This window comes from Jatropha curcas, chromosome 3 (assembly GCF_041381405.1).
Source record: "Jatropha curcas cultivar XTBG-Jc1 chromosome 3, XTBG_Jcur_1.0, whole genome shotgun sequence".
NCBI lineage: Eukaryota > Viridiplantae > Streptophyta > Magnoliopsida > Malpighiales > Euphorbiaceae > Jatropha > Jatropha curcas.
In genome coordinates this window covers 24,303,550-24,323,128 of record NC_143153.1, presented here as the reverse complement: position 1 = coordinate 24,323,128, position 19,579 = coordinate 24,303,550, and the positions used below count along the sequence as shown (strand labels likewise).

Sequence of the window (19,579 nt, the reverse complement as noted above, 5' to 3'; positions counted from 1 at the left end):
ATTTTTCATTAATGTTTTTTAAAATTTTTTTAAAAAATTATTTCATAAATTTTTAAATTTTAAATTTTGAACCAAAGTCTTCTAATTTTTAGAATTTAAAATTATTTGAATCATTAGGAAAATCACCCAAACTCCGGAATCATTGAAACTAAAATTGTTAAGGAACCTTAATTGGAATCGAATTCAAAACTGGAGGATTCCAAACTGGAATAGAAACTGCGACTTTTTGGTTTGGTTCCGATTTTGAATCTTTTACAACCAAAATCAATGATTTTAAAACCGAAATTAACGGTTTTGGAACTGTAGCGTGCCTAAACCCAGAAACATGCAGTATATTCAAGTGAGCAGTCTTAATTTTGTCTATAAACTGTGCATTAATTACATATATCTACAATTCAAAAGTAGTAAAAATTTTCTTAAACAAGATATTATATTTGTAAAAATTTATTTCTAAAATCATCTCTACTACCAATAAGATATCTCATATCCAAACCACAATCAAAGAAAAATTAATTGAGAAAATTTCATTTCTAGCTTTTGAAACTTTTGAGTTTTTCTTACTAAGGCCATATGTTCAATTATATACTATTGTATCCATAGAGATTTTCATTCAGAAATACTAAACAAAGGTGTGTGCGTGCGTATACACACATGTATACGGCAGGATTGGAGAAAATTAATAAAGAAAATTGAGTATTATACCTTTTAGAATAAGCTACTCGAGAAGTATCCATGAAGTAGATGAACACCCATAGGCGTTGTGGAAGCATAAGTTGCCGACTAAATCCCTACACACTGAGCCCCCATTGCATTAAGTTAACCAACCAGAGATTGAAGTTACTTGTTGGAGATTGTGGCTTCACAGAAACAGTTTCGTGACATAAGAGAATCAGCTTCTGGATTATTTGCATGGCTGTTGAATTTAACAAAAGCTCAGTTCTTGACGATGTCCCTTCTTACAAGCAACTGCTCTTTATTAGATGGTCTCCTCCTAATGAGTGATGGGTCAAATTGAACATGTTGGTGCTGTTAAAAGGGGTGGTTCTTTTGCTACAGGTGGACTGGTGGCCTGGCCTTATTCGTGATGAATTAGAAAGATAGCTTGGGGGTTCGTTTCTTTTCTACTATACTCCACTTTCTCATTCACCAAACATCATAGACGACACGATTGTCAACGGAAAAAAAAAAAAAAAAAAAAAAAAAAAAAAAGAATAATTGTCAAGTTGTCAATGATCTCCCTCCATCTCTCCGATTTGTTAAGGTTTTGTTGGCTGGTTAGAGTCAGGGTTCAGATGAACGGAAAAAATGTTTTAAAATATTGCCTTTTAAACAAAAACAGAAATACATATCCATTTCTACGCTTTTTTTTTTTTTTTTTAATCTGTATAAATATTACGATCAACTTAACTGCAAAATATTACAATTACATACCCATTTCAGCTTTTTTTTTGCTTTTTGATCTGCAAAGTAATTCAATTTTTGATGAAAGTATTGAATTTTGGTAATCAAATGTGACTATATAATTCCAAGATACATATGAAAAAGAATAACAGTTTCTAAAGGGTACATACTTTCTCCTTTTTAAACTTTTCTTTATTTAGTTTTTTTGGTCTTTTATATTAAAGAATCAAAAGTTATAAATATAAAATATCAATATATAAATTGTCTCAACAAAGACATGAAATAAAAATAATATATATTCCATGATTTGTAATTAAATAAATATATTCAATTTACATAATAAATCAAAATTTCTAATTTCAGTTGGGATAACTATCATTGAACTTATACATTTATATATATACTAAAACGAGGGGGGAGTTGCACTGCTCCACCGCCACTCCAGCTTGGAAAAATTTTTATACGGTCGTTTTTGTATCCAAGGCTAACGTGTATAGTAAAAGGGTTGGTTAGCGTGCTAGTTAAATAATTGATGGATCAGGTTCGATTCATTATTTTTTTTCTGTTTTACATGATACCCACGTATCCATCATGCAAATTTGCTATGTTGAATGATGGACATGTTGAATGATGGACACGTGCTTAGCAGAAGCATAAACGAAGAGAGTTTCTTTTTTTCTCTCTTTTACTTTATTTTTTTTCCTTTTGTCTAACAAAACTCATCTCCTTCTTTTTTCTTTTGGTCATGGGTATACGGTTTAGCTAGCTTTGTTTGGGATAGATGAAGCTGGAAATGGTGCTAACCATGGCAGCTGTGGATTTCGGCGAATTTGCACGCTTTCAGTAGACTTAGGCATTAAGGTTAGTTTCTGTCGTTTATAATTGAATTTTATGAACTCTTTAATTTTTATTTCCTGGGTTAGTGGTTGAAGTTTTTGATTTTGGTCTTTTTGGTTTGTTTGTGAGAAAGCAAAAGAAAAAGGGAAGTTGAATTAGAGCATAAATATTTAGGAGCTGTTTATGGAATTTGAAAATTAATTTTGTGGGTGCAGATTAGAGTTACTTGGGATAGTTTTAGAAAAATTATCTTCCTGTTTAGAATATTAGATATGTACATTGATTATAGAAAAAAGCAATAGTTTTTCATTTTATTTTGTGAAAAATTATCCTTTTTGAGAAATGTTAAAATGACAAAAGATGGAAACTTCTTTTTCTATCCGTAGAAGTTATTTTTTTGCAGTTCATGCTAAAATGTCGATTTTCTGATTCTGCGATTCCTTCAATTTTTTCAAATTAATCTGAATTTTGATTGCAAATTGAAGGAATAGGAGAACCAAAAAATTGAAATAAAAATTTAGTGGTTCACGTAGGACTCATGTCGCTGTTTATTCACCCAACATCGAACCACACTTTCTTTCGTTTTCCATTTTAGCACGCAGTTGTTTTGGGACATTCAAGAAATGTTTTTTCTGAATACATATATATATATATATATATATATATATATATATATACATATTTTGTGGTAATATGTTAAAGTTATATAAACTAACCCTAGGGAATGGAAATTTTGTTCCCTGTTACGATGGGCGTCTTGTGTTATAACTTATTGCTTGCCAACTCTGTCTCTTTCTCTCTCTATATATAATTTTGTTATAATGCTATCTCTTTGCGCACAACCTGTTTGATAGAAGGCCTCAAACAATTAATGTAATTATATATATTAGATATGTACATTGATTTTTCATTTTATTTTGTGAAAAATTACTCTTTTTGAGAAACGCTAAAATGACAAAAGATGGGAACTTCTTTTTCTATTTGTAGAAGTTATTGATAAGTAACCTGGAGTTTGATTTATTTTTTGCAGTTCATGATATATATATATATGTGGATTTAGACTTTGGGATTCTAATTTGATAAATATAGTAGTCGGTGATGATGTGAAGCAACCATTTTTAAACCTACATTTTTAATGGATTAGGCAGCCAAAGCAACCATTATAAAAATTTATATGAAATGGACCATTAACTGTTTAGCCACCACAAGTTAATCATGTCTTCTTCTGTTCAAGTAAATAAAAAATATCAATTAATAAAAGAAAAATGAGAAATAAAAAAAAAAAGTAAGAATAACATTATGAAAAAGAAAGATCAGCTCAGCCACATTAAATCATAATGTTAAATAATTAACAGTAATTACATATAGACAATATATGACGTATCATGATCTTGAATTAATTAATGATGCCTAATTACAGATTAGGCACATTAATTATCTAAACTTAGCAGTAGTCCGATTTCATTGATGCAAACTCATTCATAAAATATATATACCCTTGTAACAGGAAAATATTATATTATATTATATTATATTATATTTTACCTTTATGTTAGTTGAAAATTTCAACGATGTTTTTTCATTATAGAGTGTTGTAATAGGAAAATATTTGGTTACAATAAGTACACTTGCAGAGAATTATTAATATCATGCACTGAAATGAAATTTTATTTTTCATATACTCAATTTATGCACCGCCATTAAAAAAAATGTATTACTCTTGCTGGATTTTTAATTGCATAAATTTCAAAAAAAGAAAAAGTAATTTAGAAAAGCAAGATTCAATATTTAATTAGTAGAGGAGATTTATGTTTTGAGAAAAATTCGATTTTAGAATATGAATTCCATTATTATATTTTTGTTTAAAGGGTGAAAATTTAATATTTAGAAAAAAATATTTAAAGACAGAGAATGATATTGATAACTTTAATTGTAATATCTAATCAAATGTAACCTTTTATGCTTTTGATGACGCTCATTGTTTTGATTCTCAAAAGAAGACTTTGGATTTGAAATCCAACAAGAAACTGATTTAGCTCAATAATATTGGTTAGTTGCAAAAGAGGGAATCATGCATAAATATAGTTGTCACAACATCTTTCCAAGAAATTAAGAAAAAAGAGACTATTAAGCTGTCTATTTGCATATTTTTGTGCATTTCTATCAAAGACTTCTCCATACATCTCACTATAAGCATCAGTTTTGCTTGAGAATTACTGAATAGGAGACCATTAAGTTCTCTTATTGTTATCTTGAATTTGTTTGTGTTTCTTGATCTTGTGTTGACATGATTCTCATGTTTTGACTTAGCTTGAGAAATTATTACATTAAATGATCTTTGCCTTCTTAGAATAGTACTATGCATAAACTAAATGTGCTGTAGTTAGTGCCTTTGGATGGGTGTTTAAACCTGATGGAAGCATTGCATATGAAACTATATTTACCGAACTAAGGGAATGTTTGATGTTTCATCTCTTCTTTTCTTTTAATGAATGCAATGACTACTATAGGCGTTTATATGTAATAATAGTTTTAAGTAAAATTATTGAAATATTATTATGGATTAAGTTTTGTTTAAGCTAAAATTAGATTGAGATTTTATTGTTTCATAATGCTTTTTTACTTTTTTTTGAACGGAATGTGTCTTGATTAAGTATAGTTGGTCATATTCTTACATTGTTTTATACTATTTTCTTTAGGTTTGGTCCCAAATGTTATGTGTGAAAGCTGCTGTGGTAGCTATAGTCACTACTGGCAGTCATGTTGGTCAAAAAGTTTTCATTCCTAGAATTTCATTTTCTGCAACGGATCAGAAATGGCTGTTTGTTTTCAAGAGAAGACAATTCCCAGTCAAGATTTGTTATGCAATGACAATAAATAAAAGTCAAGGTGAATCCCTTAAACAAGTTGGTCTTTATCTTCCTCAACCTATTTTTTCTCATGGTCAACTTTATGTTGCAGTATCAAGAGTCACTTCAAAACAAGGATTGAAAATTCTAATTGATAATAATGGGGAGGCACCAAACAACTATGCAAAAAATATTGTTTACAAAGATATTCTAAGCAAATTATTAAAAGGTTTATTTCTTATTTGCACAGAAGTTTTATTAATATTATTATATTATTTTTCTACATTGTTTGTCCACATTATTACTATTGTCTACATTATTAAGTTTGTATTATATTTATTCTATGTTGCTCCTTAGTTGTTGAAACGTTTATTCAGATTTGATTATCATGTGGATCTAGAACTTTTAATAATGTATATAATTGAGAACATGTATTCTTCTTAATTAATATATTTTATATATATATATATATATTTTTTTTATTCATAGCTTGATGGAAATCACTTCCATTAAAAATATTGAAAATGCTCCAAATCAATGCCCCATCAGAGCGCGGGTATGCCGACTATGGAAGTACAAAGTATTATTATCAGATTTGTCTAGTGAATTGGGGCTCACCTAAAACTGATTTGTCCAGAAGTGATTTAATCATTGCAGCAGTATACGATACAAGTACCATGCCACAACGATTTGGCTGTTAAGAACCACCTATTAGGCCATCATCCTTATCAAAACAAGTCCCTTCTCAACCCATACTTAATCCAACAAATATGACAATCACCCAATCATCCCAAGAATCGTTTGAAAACACTCAAGTAATTAAAAGAAAATTGTCATATTTTCAAGAATCTGGGATTGAATCTGGATCAAGGTTTGTAAAAGTTTTTAAACTTACTTCTATTCATTTGATTGAATCATTATGCATTATTTTCCTTAGATGCATCTATCATTATATAAATAATAACAAATTCAATACTTCATAACAGTGAAAACTTCAATGTGAACGAAGATTCCACTGCTGCTTTTAATCCAACTAGAAGCCATCGGCCTAGTAAAGAACCTAAAACAAGGCATATAATATACTATTATCAAATTAAACAAATCACATAAAATGTACATGCTTCAATATATATGATGTTTTCATGTTATTCAATGTATTAAATGTATCATTTAATTAAATTTATTTTCATTTTTATTAGTACATTGGGTCGTACATAAAGCTGCAAGTTCTCAACTTGAGAAGCAATTTGCTTTCAGGTAATGTTCCTTCTGTTTGTAGCAGTTGTAATATTTTTCAATCTTTTACATAAATATAAACCTCTTCTGTTTTTATTAGTAATGATTAAATGCCTTTGTGTGGCTGAATTTTTTTTTCCCCAATGCCTTTAGAACTTGGGGTCTTATTAATGTCTTGTATTATTTTTTAACTTTATGCAGTTTGACTATTGTGTGTTACTCTCCTAATGAAGGTTTATAATCTTTTAAGTATGCATAAGAAAAGAGTGACCCAATCTACAAAATATCCTACATATGTATAGTTTAAGCATGTATAGTAGAAATTTATAACATGTTCATCATCTTTAAATCTTTGTGTTCTTTCCTACTATTGTTTTCTGAACAATGCTACATTATTCTATTGACACAAGCATTTTTGTGAAATTTAGTTTTTAATTTGATCTGCAGAATTTGTACAAGTCTATTATCATTTGCACCTGGAAATGCATGTCTAGGAGTGTGAGGCAAATTAGTTTTTATGCTACAAACATTTAAATACTGTAGGATCTCATCTTTCATACTTAACAAACTTTTTGTTAGTTGTATATATATGCAGTTTTCATCAAATTTAATGTATATGTTTGCATTTGCTAGAATAAACTGGAAAAGTAGAGTGAAACAATTGAGAAAAAAAAAATCGTAATACGTAATTTTTTAAGTACTCAAACTTTTCATTTAAAACATGTATGAATTGCGCTTATTTTTATACTTAGTGTTAGAAAATTTATTAACAAATTGGTAATCGAATTTAAAATGACAAACATCTATTTCATGTTGCATTTCATTTTCAAATGAAATATGTTGGCCTGTCGAAAAATTTTAATTTCTTAACACCTTTGTATTTGTAAATGTCTACATGCAGATACGTTATCAGAACGCCTGGCAGTTATGTCACCTTGATGTGAAGCAGCCATTTTCTTCGCTTTAGAATGCTTATAAACGGTTTGCTTCGTTGTTATATTGTGATTAAATTTTGCATGTGTTCCTGACTCTGTCATTTTGTGTTTTCATTTCATTTTTTCATTTCATTCATTTTTTTTATGAATTTTTAGTATTTAATGGCCTAAGATTTTATTTATGTTGTTTAACTTTAATTTTTAAAATATACGAGGATCCTATTTGTTGACAATATAAAATGAGATTGTATAAGATCAATAAAATTTTGATATGCAGCAATAATTTTATTGTTCCATGAGATTGCATTTGTAAGTCAAAATCTCATAACATTGTCATAAATTTATTTTATTTAAAGAGAATAATTTCTATTTCCTGGACAAAGACATAATGCAGATTTTCATGCAGATTTATCCATTAATGCAAATTTTGGTTTTCCAAGAGAACAGTTTGTGGCTGGAATGATGATTCCTGAAACAATAGCTTTGGTATGATTTTTATCAAAAATTTTACAATGTCTCCAATAAGTTTTGCACTATTATACATTCAAAATAATATTATACCTATATATTTTTGCGTGTCTACTCAACTCCTTTTTTCTTCTTTTAACAGTTTTATGCTTTATCTGGTTAGCATTCTTTCATTTAATCATTTATCTCAACTTTATAAAATTTCATGTCTATCATGTTTACTTTTTGTACATCAAAAGCACTCAACATCTCCTTGGTCCTTTTATTCAACTAATTTTCATATTGTACAAACTATCAATATCTCTATTATCTTTTAAAACTTTTACTGTACTATTTTAAGAATGAGACTTTGCGCTCAGACAAATGTCAAACTCTAAAACAGTTATCCCCTCGTGTCTAATTGTTAGCAAAGTCAATGATTTCATCTAAAATATATCCAAAATATCAATTTAATGAGGCAATAATGATATATCACCCATAAAAAAAAAAAAAAAAAAAAAAAAAAAAAAAATCAAATTTAGCCAAAAATCACTTATCTTAACAAGGCAATTTTTGGAAATTACTATAATGAGATTTATATCTCATTTACTCGCATCCTTAAGATTGTCCAATTTTATAGATATCTAATCTGAGCCTCCTTTTGTTTATCTTAAAAAAAAAAATCTATATTTCAAGAATAGATGATATTATATTTAATGTTACTCATTGTATTCTAACTGTTTTCTTTGCAGCTATTCTAACTGTTTTCTTTGCAGCTATTACAAAATCATTTGGTTCCAGCTTCTTAGTCATTCACATAATTTTCAGTAAATCAAATTTTTGTTCACTAACATTTATATCTATTATTGAAATTTATTTTTTGAAAAAACAACTAAGATTGTCTTGCTTGACTCTATTATTTGCCCACCCATGAAAAAATTTCTTTGGAATACATTTTTTGCTGCAGTATGACAAATGTTATATCTAGATTACTACGTGATGCTCCTTAAATTAGTGTTCCTTAAATATTTGCAAGGTGAGTTTAAATTTTACAAGGTGATGAACCTTTAAAATTGTCTTGCTTGATTCTATTATTTGCCCACCTATGAAAAAATTTCTTTGGAGCATATTTTTTTTTTTTTTGCTATAGTATGACAAATGCTGTATCTGGATTATAAAGTGATTTTCCATTAATTAATGTTCCTTATATATTTACAAGGTGAATTTAAATTTATATGTGATGTCTTTTATATTCTTATTATTGTTCCATTCTTCTATAATTTATATATATTTGCATTGAACTATGGTAAAAAATTCATAAAAAATGTTAAAATAATATTTCCTACATATGCTCAAATAAAGAGCATGCCATTATTATATTTTCAATGCACTTTCTGTGTCAAGTGTTATATCTAGATTACAAGATGATGCTCTTTTAATTGGTGTTCATAATACATTTCGAAGGTAAGTTTAAATTTAGCAACTCCATTCAATTGTGTATGATGCTTTTCGTATTCTCATTATTATTACATTCTTCTATCATTTATATAAGTTCACATTAAACTATGATAAACAAATGAAACATAATATATTTCCTTTTTTTCTTTTTAGAATTTCTTTTGTTTAGTGTTTTAAATATTTATAAACAATTGTGGTCCTTATTTTCTGCTATTGTTTTACTTCTCAGATGTATAATACCATCTTTCTCAAGTTGTAAGTAATTGTTAACTAATTATAATTTTTTTCCTTTCAAGAATTGGATTCTTATAGTTCTTTCTCTATTTTGTTTCAAAAGAAACATAAATAAAAAAAAATAAAAAAAAATTTAAAATTATTATGAATATATTCATAGCTGCGTATTAATAGTTATTATTTATATATCAATTTCCCATGCATAAATAAAAATTATAAATTATTCTGTATAAATTATTATAAGTTTAATATAAAATATAAAATTATTAATTAGATAAATTCACTCGCTGCAAAAATAATTTTCCACGGCATCGCGCAGGCCCCCAAACTAGTAATACACTTATTTATAGTACTATGTCTTATTATATTTATTTAAAATTTATAATTATAGCTATGTTCTTTTTCAGATTACGAAAGGAAACCTCAACTTGAAAAAACAATCCAATGGATTAAATGGCCTAAAATTCCACCTTTTTTCTCATAATTTTCCCCTCTTAAGTATCCAATAGTACAATTTTATACAAATATATCCAAATGAGAAAGGAAATAAGATCCCAAATTTATGTATGGATTGAGCATGGGATTGACTTTCAAACTTGCTTGGAATTGTGGAGAGAGGTGACTTACTATCAAATTCACACTCCATGAGTGTTCAACTCCGTGATCTTGCTAAAAATCATCTGTTAAACTCAATCATATTTTAAAATTTGAGTTATTTTTCATGAGTTAATTTAACAATATTTTTGAAAATTTAAATTACAAAGAAATAACATAAATGTATATATATATATATATATATATATATATATATATATATATATATATATATATATATATATATGCATTTATATCGAGAATGTAAAATAACAAAATGGATCTGCTTAAACATAAAGAATAACTCAAATGATAGAGTATACTTAAATTTAGAGGATGACGTTTTCAAGGTTAGGGTTTAAATCCGTGAAAAAGACACTCGTAGAGATGAATAACTATAAATTTTAAAACAAGAACATTTATGAAAAGAAACAATTATAAATTCTGAAATTACATTAATCTGTTACCAAGAAACAGGTGTGGAATAGTTGTGAGGAAAAACAACTGGCTTCTGGCTTTAATTGGTCTTGAATTTGAACTCTTAGCCAACGCCAAAAATTTCAAAACAAAGAGGAAAAAAGAAAACACGACCCTATTGACAAATATTACAATTGCTATTAACTCCATAAATTTTTTTTATCATACATTCTTATTCTATTTTCGCTAATTGCTTGACACCAGATAAGGGGGTAAAAACTCATCTTGAGAAACAAAATTGACGATGAAGGGTTTCCAAGATGGATTCTACCTCTCTCATCTGCTATCGTTATTTCTTTGAAGGGAAAGTCTTTAATAGCTCAAACCCTGTGTTGAGCAATCGAGCAGAGAGATTGCGATTATAGCCACTTGCTATTTGATTCGAACACTTAAATACAGTTTTAATTGTAGAGTATAAAATCAGTGAGATGATTAGGCCACACAGGAAAGCTACAAGAATCATAATCATGTTTTCTTGAAACCTACTGCTGCTATTATCATATGGTCCTTGGAAGGGTGAAGGAGCTGGTACATCAATTGGTGGTTGGGCAAATGGGTTACCCTGTAATAGTTTTCTTGGAGGAATTTTTCCGAGAAAATCTTGAAAATGATTAGCGGGTAGGGGAATAGGTTTATGCATGGTTGGAGAGTTTAGTTTGTGCTTCCTGGAGGTGGTAATGTCCTAGGTTATGTTTATATACAGGGAAGTTTTTCAGTGGTTGGAGGTTGTTTTTTTTTTTTTTCTGCCATTGTAATATAAAATATGGGTTAAATTAATTAACAATGTTGATTATGAGCTTAATATATGAGATTATTGTTAACTCTATAGCATGTTCTGACCTAGACTCCACGAAGGTTTTTCTTGTCATTTGGTCTATACGTGCATGTCAGCTTCCAATATCCATTTTCCTTTTCTTTTTTTTTTTTTTAAACAAAAAACTGTAAGTGGGTTGCTAATTATCTATATTGTGCAAAGCTTCTCAGGATAAAAAATCATTCCAAATTTTTAAAAGTAGATTTAGACATATGGTGCCAACTTTTATTTTATAGAAAACATTTTATTTTTCAAATTAAAATATTTGAATCATTGTGATTAGTTGCTTTTAAGGGGTTTTAGCAGTTTTTTTTTTAAACGAAAATTTACAACTACTAAATAATGTAATATGAGTACATTATAATCCTAAAGGAATAAGAAATGTAATTATAGAAAATGACATCTTCTGTGTCAGAAAAAATTAATTTTCTAAGTAAAAACTTTTCTTTTTCCAAATAGAACAACCAGAGAAACTTTTTGAAAATTTATCCCTTCCTAACCTTGCAGAAAAGTTAAAAAATACCGAATCTTAGTGAAGAAACACTACCAAAATTATTTTAGTGGAGAAATACTCATTGATAAAAGGAACTTACAAGTTACAACATTTGCCAAAAGTGAGAGGGGAGAGTAAGAGGGCTAGGATTGTTTTGGATTCTGCATTTGTTTTCATCTTAATAGTGCATTCAATTGATAAATAATTTGCTTTTAGTGTCATTGGCCAAACGTGAAAGTGTGGTGGTGTATCTTAAAACTTGCTCAAAATAGGGGTGGATCCACCTTTACTCTAGTGGGGCTAAAAAACAAATGGACACTTACAGGTGTTCCCGTTAGTTTCAATTAATTAAAAATGATTTATAATCTCGAGGTATGTAAATTTATTGGAAAATCAGCTTATGGGTTTATCAGATATATATCCGCATAAATGTATTCCAATGCGACGAAACTTTTGATTAAAGATGGCAATTAGTAGCATTTACACCGAAGGGTAAAAGAGACAATGTCCTATTCTCCTTTCCCTATCATTTCACTTCCTTCCAGAGATCTGAATCTAAAAGCACTACTACGTTCTACATGTCAAGATGTTCAAAATAGAACTACTGACTTATCTTCACCGGAAGTTCACTGAAGCCGTCGTATCTACTACCACATGCAGTTGTCCGAATCGTAGAACCTCACCAAAATGGGCAAATTATATATCAATTTACCCGTCATGATACACGGATTGCATTACCATCAATTTCTATAATTCCTAAGTCATTTCACCAAAAAGAGGTTCGGCAGGTTTAGGAACCACCAACGCCGCCGGCCACTATGCAAAATCAAGGTTCGTTGGAATTGAGCAACTTTTATTCCTACTTGTTCGGAATTCCATGGGAGTCCATTTCTGTCATTAATTTAAGGACTTGATAAGCCCCTACGCCGGAAATAGCCTCAACAGCCACCTCACTGCCACTATTCATGGTGGCTCTACCATACTTCAAACAATCCCCAAATCGACAGAGCAGAACTACTCAAAAGGCGGCCAGAAGTCGATTGAGACCTATCTCGCAGCTCACACTCGCAGGAAGTCGGGTGATTCATTGGAACCCATAATTATTTTAAGGGCTGGAGCTTCAAGCTTTGATTATGTTACAAACAATCCAAAATCCAATAACTTATGGTCAAAATATTCATTCTCGAATTGAAAACTTAAGTCTAAAGCATAATATCAAAGGAAACCATTGTCATTTGGATGGAAACAGAATAAAAATAGAGAGAGGGACTATCGAGATTGAGAGAGAGGGAAAGGAAATGAGAAAATGAATTTCTCTCTCCTGCTCCCATAGGCTAAAAGGCTGATGCGATTCGGTTTGGTTCAATTTTGAGTTTCAGAAAATTCAGAGAAATTTTCAATTAAATTTTAATTTTACTTAGCATCAAACTATCCTAAACTAGGACTAAGTAGATTATCTTCTTGATTTAAAAAAAAAAAAAAAGTTAAATAAAAATTGATAAGAAGAGTTAAATTCAGATGAAATAAAATAGTAAGTAAATAATCTTCGTTTTTCCGATGTTGTTATAAAAAGAATAGAATTAATTTATATTTGTAGAGTCGGTTCACGTTAAATTTTTAAGATGTATGTTTTAAGTTTATAAATTTTTATTCATTTATCATATTACATAGTCTCACTTGTTTCTTACATGAATTCACATTGATATCATGTTGTCAACTCTATATATTATTTGATATCATTGATTCTTCTGAAATAAGAATAATTGATATTATTGATATTGTAGTGGTTCATAGGACCATTGGATTTCGACATATGAAATTGGCATCCACCACGGACAGTTCGTGGAGCTGCACGACCCGGCCCGTGTGGCTTTGATCAAAACGGGCCTGATACAAAAAGCCTATTTTGAAAAACAGGCCTTGTTCAGATCGGAAAAACATCACGAGCCATCCACGGGCTTTGGCCCGTTCTTATTGTACTGTGAGAAATTTATTTTAACTGTCGAAGGATCGAGGTATTAACTTACTAAAAATCTCCTGCTTTATCTACATATAGTAAACTGAAGAGAAAACACCACGAACAACTTTAATTTTTATCATTAATTTATATTTTTTTATTTTTGTTTAATTTTAGGAGTTTTTTTGAAAAAAAATTAGTTTCACGATTTATTTTATTTTATTTTATTAATTTCATCACTGACTATGAATACACAAAAATTGAAATAAATGTAAAAATATATAATGGCATTCTAAATTCATACTTCATTTTTTATTATTGTTTATTTGGTTTAATCTTAAAAATTTGAAAATACATTTGATGAACATTTGATACTTAGTTTTTTTTTTTTTTAATATATGATACTTAGTTTTTTTTTTTTTTTAATATATGATACTTAGTTTTTTTTTTTTTTTTTTTTTTTGAATACCGGAAAGAAGAATTCAAATCTAGATCTATACATATGATATTTAGTAAATATTCCTTAATGAAAAATTCTTTAGTCAAATAATCCATTTCGCCACTCAAAATTTTGAAAAATATATTTTGCCCACTCAAATTTTAATTTCTACTTCTACCCGTGCTGAAAAACCATTATTATTTTAATGCATGCATAAAATTAGCAAGAAAACAAGAGCTAAAAACATTGTTTTAGGCTTGATAAAATTAGTTATTAATCGTTGACAAAGACTCATTATTTTAAGCTTGATACATATGTAATCGTTCATGCAAAATATTTTTATTTATTCTATTAAGTTAAATATTAATTTGTTAATATATTTAAAGTAACTTTTTTTTAATTTATTTTTATCTAATAGTATTTGGATTTAAGTATGTTGACGCGTATTTTTTATGCCCCGCCTGATCCAATGATGATACGAAGATGAATGGGTCAATGCCATTTAGAAGTCTTTTAATCCAAGGATTTAAACAAAAAATAATAATAATAAACAAATAAATAAAGAAAAATAATTTAAAAAAAAAAAAAGGAAAAAGACGCGTGCTACAGTAGCTAACGTGTGCTACAATAGCCTTGTGCTACAGTAACTGTTTGCTACAGTCTAACCTAGCTCTATAAATTCATCTCTTTCTCTACTCTTCACAACTTCTTTCACACAACCACACAATCTAAAAACCCTAAAAAAATACCCTGCAGCCACATTCTCCTCTAGAAACTCTTGTGAGTTAATTTGGAGGAAAATTGGCATTAGATATTAATTTTAGGTGATTTTAACCATAAAAAGAAAAATTAAAAAATAAAAAAGAACACATCAATCCTTGGAAACAAAGCTTCTGGACATTTGATCCATTTACAATCCTAAATCTGAGAATTAGGTAATTTTCTTAACATTTTTGTGTTTTTTCTTTACATATTTTTGTGTTTTTTTTAACATGTTCTTGTGATTTTAATATTTTAAGCTTCTTTAAATTATATTCTGTTCATATTTGGCCATTTTATGTGTCCTTAAATTACATTTGAATAAGAAATAATGTAAACGATCACTTAAAAATGAATTCTGGACAAAAATAAACAGCTGTTCATCGATGAACAGTAACTGTTCATCAATTTTCCCAGAAATGATCGATGAACAGTAACTGTTTGTTCAATGAACAGTAGCTGTTCATCCATTTTCCCAGAATTGATTGATGAACAGTAACTGTTTGTTCATCGATGAACAGTAACTGTTTGTTCATCGATGAACAGTTGATGTTCTTAATTTTTCCAGAAATCGATACTATTCACACACTGTTCACACACTATTTTACACACTGTTCACACACTGTTCACAAACTGTTCAGTATACTGTTCATCACTGTTCCTCTATCTTCTTCTTCTTCTTCTTCAACTATCACTTCTGCATCTTCTTTTTCAATCAAATTAAAAGACAATAATTACCTAGCTTGGAAAACCCAGTTTGGTCCAATACTAAATTTCCAAGGCCTCAATGGTTTTATTGATGGTTCGCAAGCAGCTCCTCCTAAAACTATACCCGCATCTGCCACAGATACTACACCTATACCAAATCCAGCATATAAGGATTGGTTTAATAAAGACCAGATGCTTCATTCATGGCTGTTAGCCTCCCTTACAAAAGAGGTTTACTCTCTTGTTTATGGACTCGATTCTTCATATGCAGTCTGGCAAGCTCTAGCCAACGCGTTTGGTGCTGTATCTCAGGATCGTCAACTTCAATTACATATTGAGCTTCAAGAACTCAAGAAAAACGATCTCTCCGTCTCTGCTTATCTTAAGAAGGCAAAATCTCTGGCCGATGAACTTGGTGCAGCTGAATGTCCTTTTTCTCCGGCTGAGTTTAATGCGATAATCTATCGAAATCTGGGTTTCGAATTTCATTCAATTATCACAAATCTTAATCTTCGTCCACAACTAGTTTTATTTTTCGAGTTACATAGCCATTTGGTTGCACATGAACTGCTTCTTAATAATCTCCATCAACCAATGGCTAATCTCAGTCTTCGTTCAAGTTCATCTACCCCAAGATCAACAACTTCTGCTCCTGTTACTCCCTCAGATTTCTCGAAGACTCGTGTGACTTGCCAAATCTGTAGTAAACCCAATCATACTGCTTTGAATTGTCGTTGCCGGTTTTATCGTGGAAATATTGGGCAGAATAACAGTGGTACTCAATCTGGTTACACTAGCGGCAACAATTCAAGTTATCGTCCTTTCCGACCATATCGACCACCTGCTGCCAATATGGTGCATACAGGCACTTACCCGACTGCTCCTTCTATGACAAATTCTGCTTCTGTTTCTTGGTTTCCAGATACTGCCGCTAATTATCATGTTACACCAGATTCGCAACAACTGAGTGCTATTAATGAATACTCAGGTAATGATCAATTATTGGTTGGGAATGGGCAAGGTCTGCAGATTTCACATACTGGTAATGGTCTTATTTCCAACTCAAATTGCCAGCTTAAGCTAAATAATGTCTTATGTGTGCCTACAATTACAAAAAATTTGCTTTCTGTTCAAAAATTTACCACTGATAATTCTGTTTTCTTTGAATTTTGGCCTCATTATTTTGCAATAAAGGACCAGTACACCAAGAACACACTGATGCAAGGCCCAAGTGAAGATGGCATGTACAAGTTAACTCAACTCTGACCACATCCCATGGCAAATCAAGTGTCAGCAGCTTCTTCCATGAATGATTGGCATCGGCGGTTGGGGCATCCGAACTTTCAAAAATTGTTTGATTTAGTTAAGCAGAATAAAATTTCAGTTTCTGATACTGAGATGAGTCCTTGTTCTAGTTGTCGCTTAGGCAAATTGTCTCGTATGTCTTTGGTTTCTAAAGAACATACAAGTCGAAACCATTTGATATTGTAATTTCAAATGTATGGGGTCCTGCACCTGTACAATCTAGTTTGGGACATCGATATTTTGTTCTTTTTATTGATGACTTTACTCATTTTACATGGGTTTATTTCATGAGAAATAAAAGTGAGGTGTATGACATTTTTCTTCAGTTTGAGCAGCTAATCAAACGTCAATTTGGGATGCCTATTTTGGCTTTTCATTCAGACTGGGGGGGGGGGTGAATATCAACGTTTAAATCGGTATTTAAAGGCTACTGGCATTGTTCATAGGATTGCCTGCCCATACACTCATGAGCAAAATGGTACAGCTGAGAGGAAAATTCGACATCTTGTAGATACTAGTCTCACCCTTTTAGCTCATGCTTCGTTACCTTTGAAATACTGGAATTTTGCTATTGAACAAAGTGCTATGTTAATTAACACCTTGCCTTCTGATGTTTTGCACAAAATTTCACCCTTCTTTAAATTATTCTCCAAGGATCCCAACTATTTGTCCTTTCAACCTTTTGGATGTAGTGTCTTCCCATTATTGCGACCCTACAATAATCATAAATTTAGTTACAGATCTGCTGAATGTGTATATCTTGGGCAAAGTCCTTTTCATTCTGCCTATAGATGTCTGGATTTTAGAACAGGATGAGTGTATTTGGCGAAGCATGTTCGGTTTGTGACTAATGAATTTCCTTATGCCAAGATGACTGTGTCAAGAAGTATACAAGAACCGTAGGCTGATCCCACATGGCTTCAAGTTACTTGTACAGCGCCATCTTCACCAACGCCTTCATCAGGTATATCCTTCTCTTCTACTCCATCTTCCCCACACACTCCAATTCAATCTCCATTATTTTCTCATAATTCTGCAGAAATTACACCACAATCTGCAATCTCCACGGGTTTACAGATTGTCTCTGATATTGCTTCACTCAGTCCACCTCCAATTCGGGTCCATCCTATGGTTTTAAGGACAAATCCTAAACCAAATCCAAAATATGCTTCTGTTGCTCAATTTGCTTCATTTCAGGAACCAAAAACTTACTTGCAAGCTAAAAACAAATAGGAATGGTGTGATGCAATGCAGGAGGAAATTTCAGCATTATTAAAGAATAAAACCTGGATATTGGTGCCACGACCAGCAAATGTGAATGTTATTCAAAATAAATGGGTGTATCGGGTCAAACAGCACTCCAATGGGCATATTGAGCGTTACAAAGCTCGTCTAGTCGCGAAAGGATTTACACAGCAGATGGGTCTTGATTACACAGAAACGTTCTCTCCGGTTGTGAAATTCACTACTGTTCGCATTCTTTTGGCTCTCGCTGTAACAAAAGGATGGGATATGCGGCAATTAGACATTTCAAATGCTTTCCTCCATGGTTCTTTAACAGAAGATTTGTATATGGAGCAGCCAAAAGGCTTTGTTGATAGTACTAAACCGGATTATGTTTGCAAACTTCAGAAATCTCTTTATGGATTAAAACAGGCACCGCGGGTCTGGTTTGAAAGACTCAAGCAATTTTTATGTTCTCTTCAATTTTGCAGCACACAGGCTGATCATTCTTTATTTATATACACCAATGGAGTTGATAAATTATTTGTGCTTATCTATGTAGATGACATTCTTGTCACGAGAACCAAATCTTTAATCATTGATTGGTTTGTTCATAAGCTGGCTGCTACCTTTCCTGTTCGAGATCTTGGTGAGATAAATTACTTCCTTGGAGTTGAGGCCACGAAGACGCCGGATGGTTTATTGCTTTCTCAAAGCAAATATCTCTCTGAAATATTACAAGCAACACAAATGGAAGACTCCAAGTCCTGTGCTACACCTATGGCAACTACACCAAATCTCAGTAAACAAACAGGAACTTTATTGGATTCTATGACAGAGTATAGACAAGTGGTCGGGGCTCTACAGTACTTAACTCTTACTAGACCGGGCATTGCCTTTACGGTTAACAAATTAGCTCAATTTTTACATTGCGCTACAGATGTTCATTGGCAAGCATGCAAAAGACTGCTACGTTATCTTAATGGTACAGCCACTCGAGGTCTTTTGCTTCGTCCTTCGTCAACATTCTCGCTTCAATGTTATTCAGATAGTGACTGGGCTGGTTGTCCTGATGATCGACGGTCAACAGGAGGCTATCTAGTTTATTTTGGTGACAATTTAATCTCCTGGTCTAGTAAGAAGCAGCCAACGGTAGCACGCTCAAGTACAGAAAGTGAATATAAAGCTATTGCAAATGCCACTGCTGAGATAATGTGGATTACTACTCTTTTACGTGAGATTGGATATGCTCCTGCAGCATCTGCAACTTTATGGTGCGATAATGTTAGTGCTATCTATCTTACTTCAAATCCTATTTTTCATGCTCGAACAAAGCATGTTGAAATTGATTATCATTTTATTCGAGATCAGATACGGCTTGGCATTGTTTCTATTCGGTTTCTTAAAAGTGC

General features: G+C 30.9%; 1 protein-coding gene across 1 annotated transcript; it reads left to right on the top strand.

Moving 5' to 3' along the window:
• Positions 1–2,084: 2,084 nt before the first annotated feature.
• Positions 2,085–7,395, top strand: LOC149497767 (uncharacterized). Its single transcript, XM_089719554.1, has 5 exons — positions 2,085–2,262; positions 4,938–5,127; positions 5,200–5,316; positions 6,287–6,344; positions 7,225–7,395. The coding sequence occupies exons 2-5, from the start codon at positions 4,950–4,952 to the stop codon at positions 7,265–7,267; spliced, it is 396 nt and encodes a 131-aa protein (XP_089575680.1). The 5' UTR covers positions 2,085–2,262; positions 4,938–4,949; the 3' UTR covers positions 7,268–7,395.
• The last annotated feature ends 12,184 nt before the right edge of the window (positions 7,396–19,579 follow it).

Bases quoted from the DNA above. Each gene is read 5' to 3' on its own strand.
- LOC149497767 (XM_089719554.1), top strand. From the start codon at position 4,950: ATGTTATGTGTGAAAGCTGCTGTGGTAGCTATAGTCACTACTGGCAGT. The intron at 5,317-6,286 runs GTTTATTTCTTA...CATTTTTATTAG, and splicing joins TCTAAGCAAATTATTAAAAG to TACATTGGGTCGTACATAAA. The intron at 6,345-7,224 runs GTAATGTTCCTT...GTCTACATGCAG, and splicing joins GAGAAGCAATTTGCTTTCAG to ATACGTTATCAGAACGCCTG.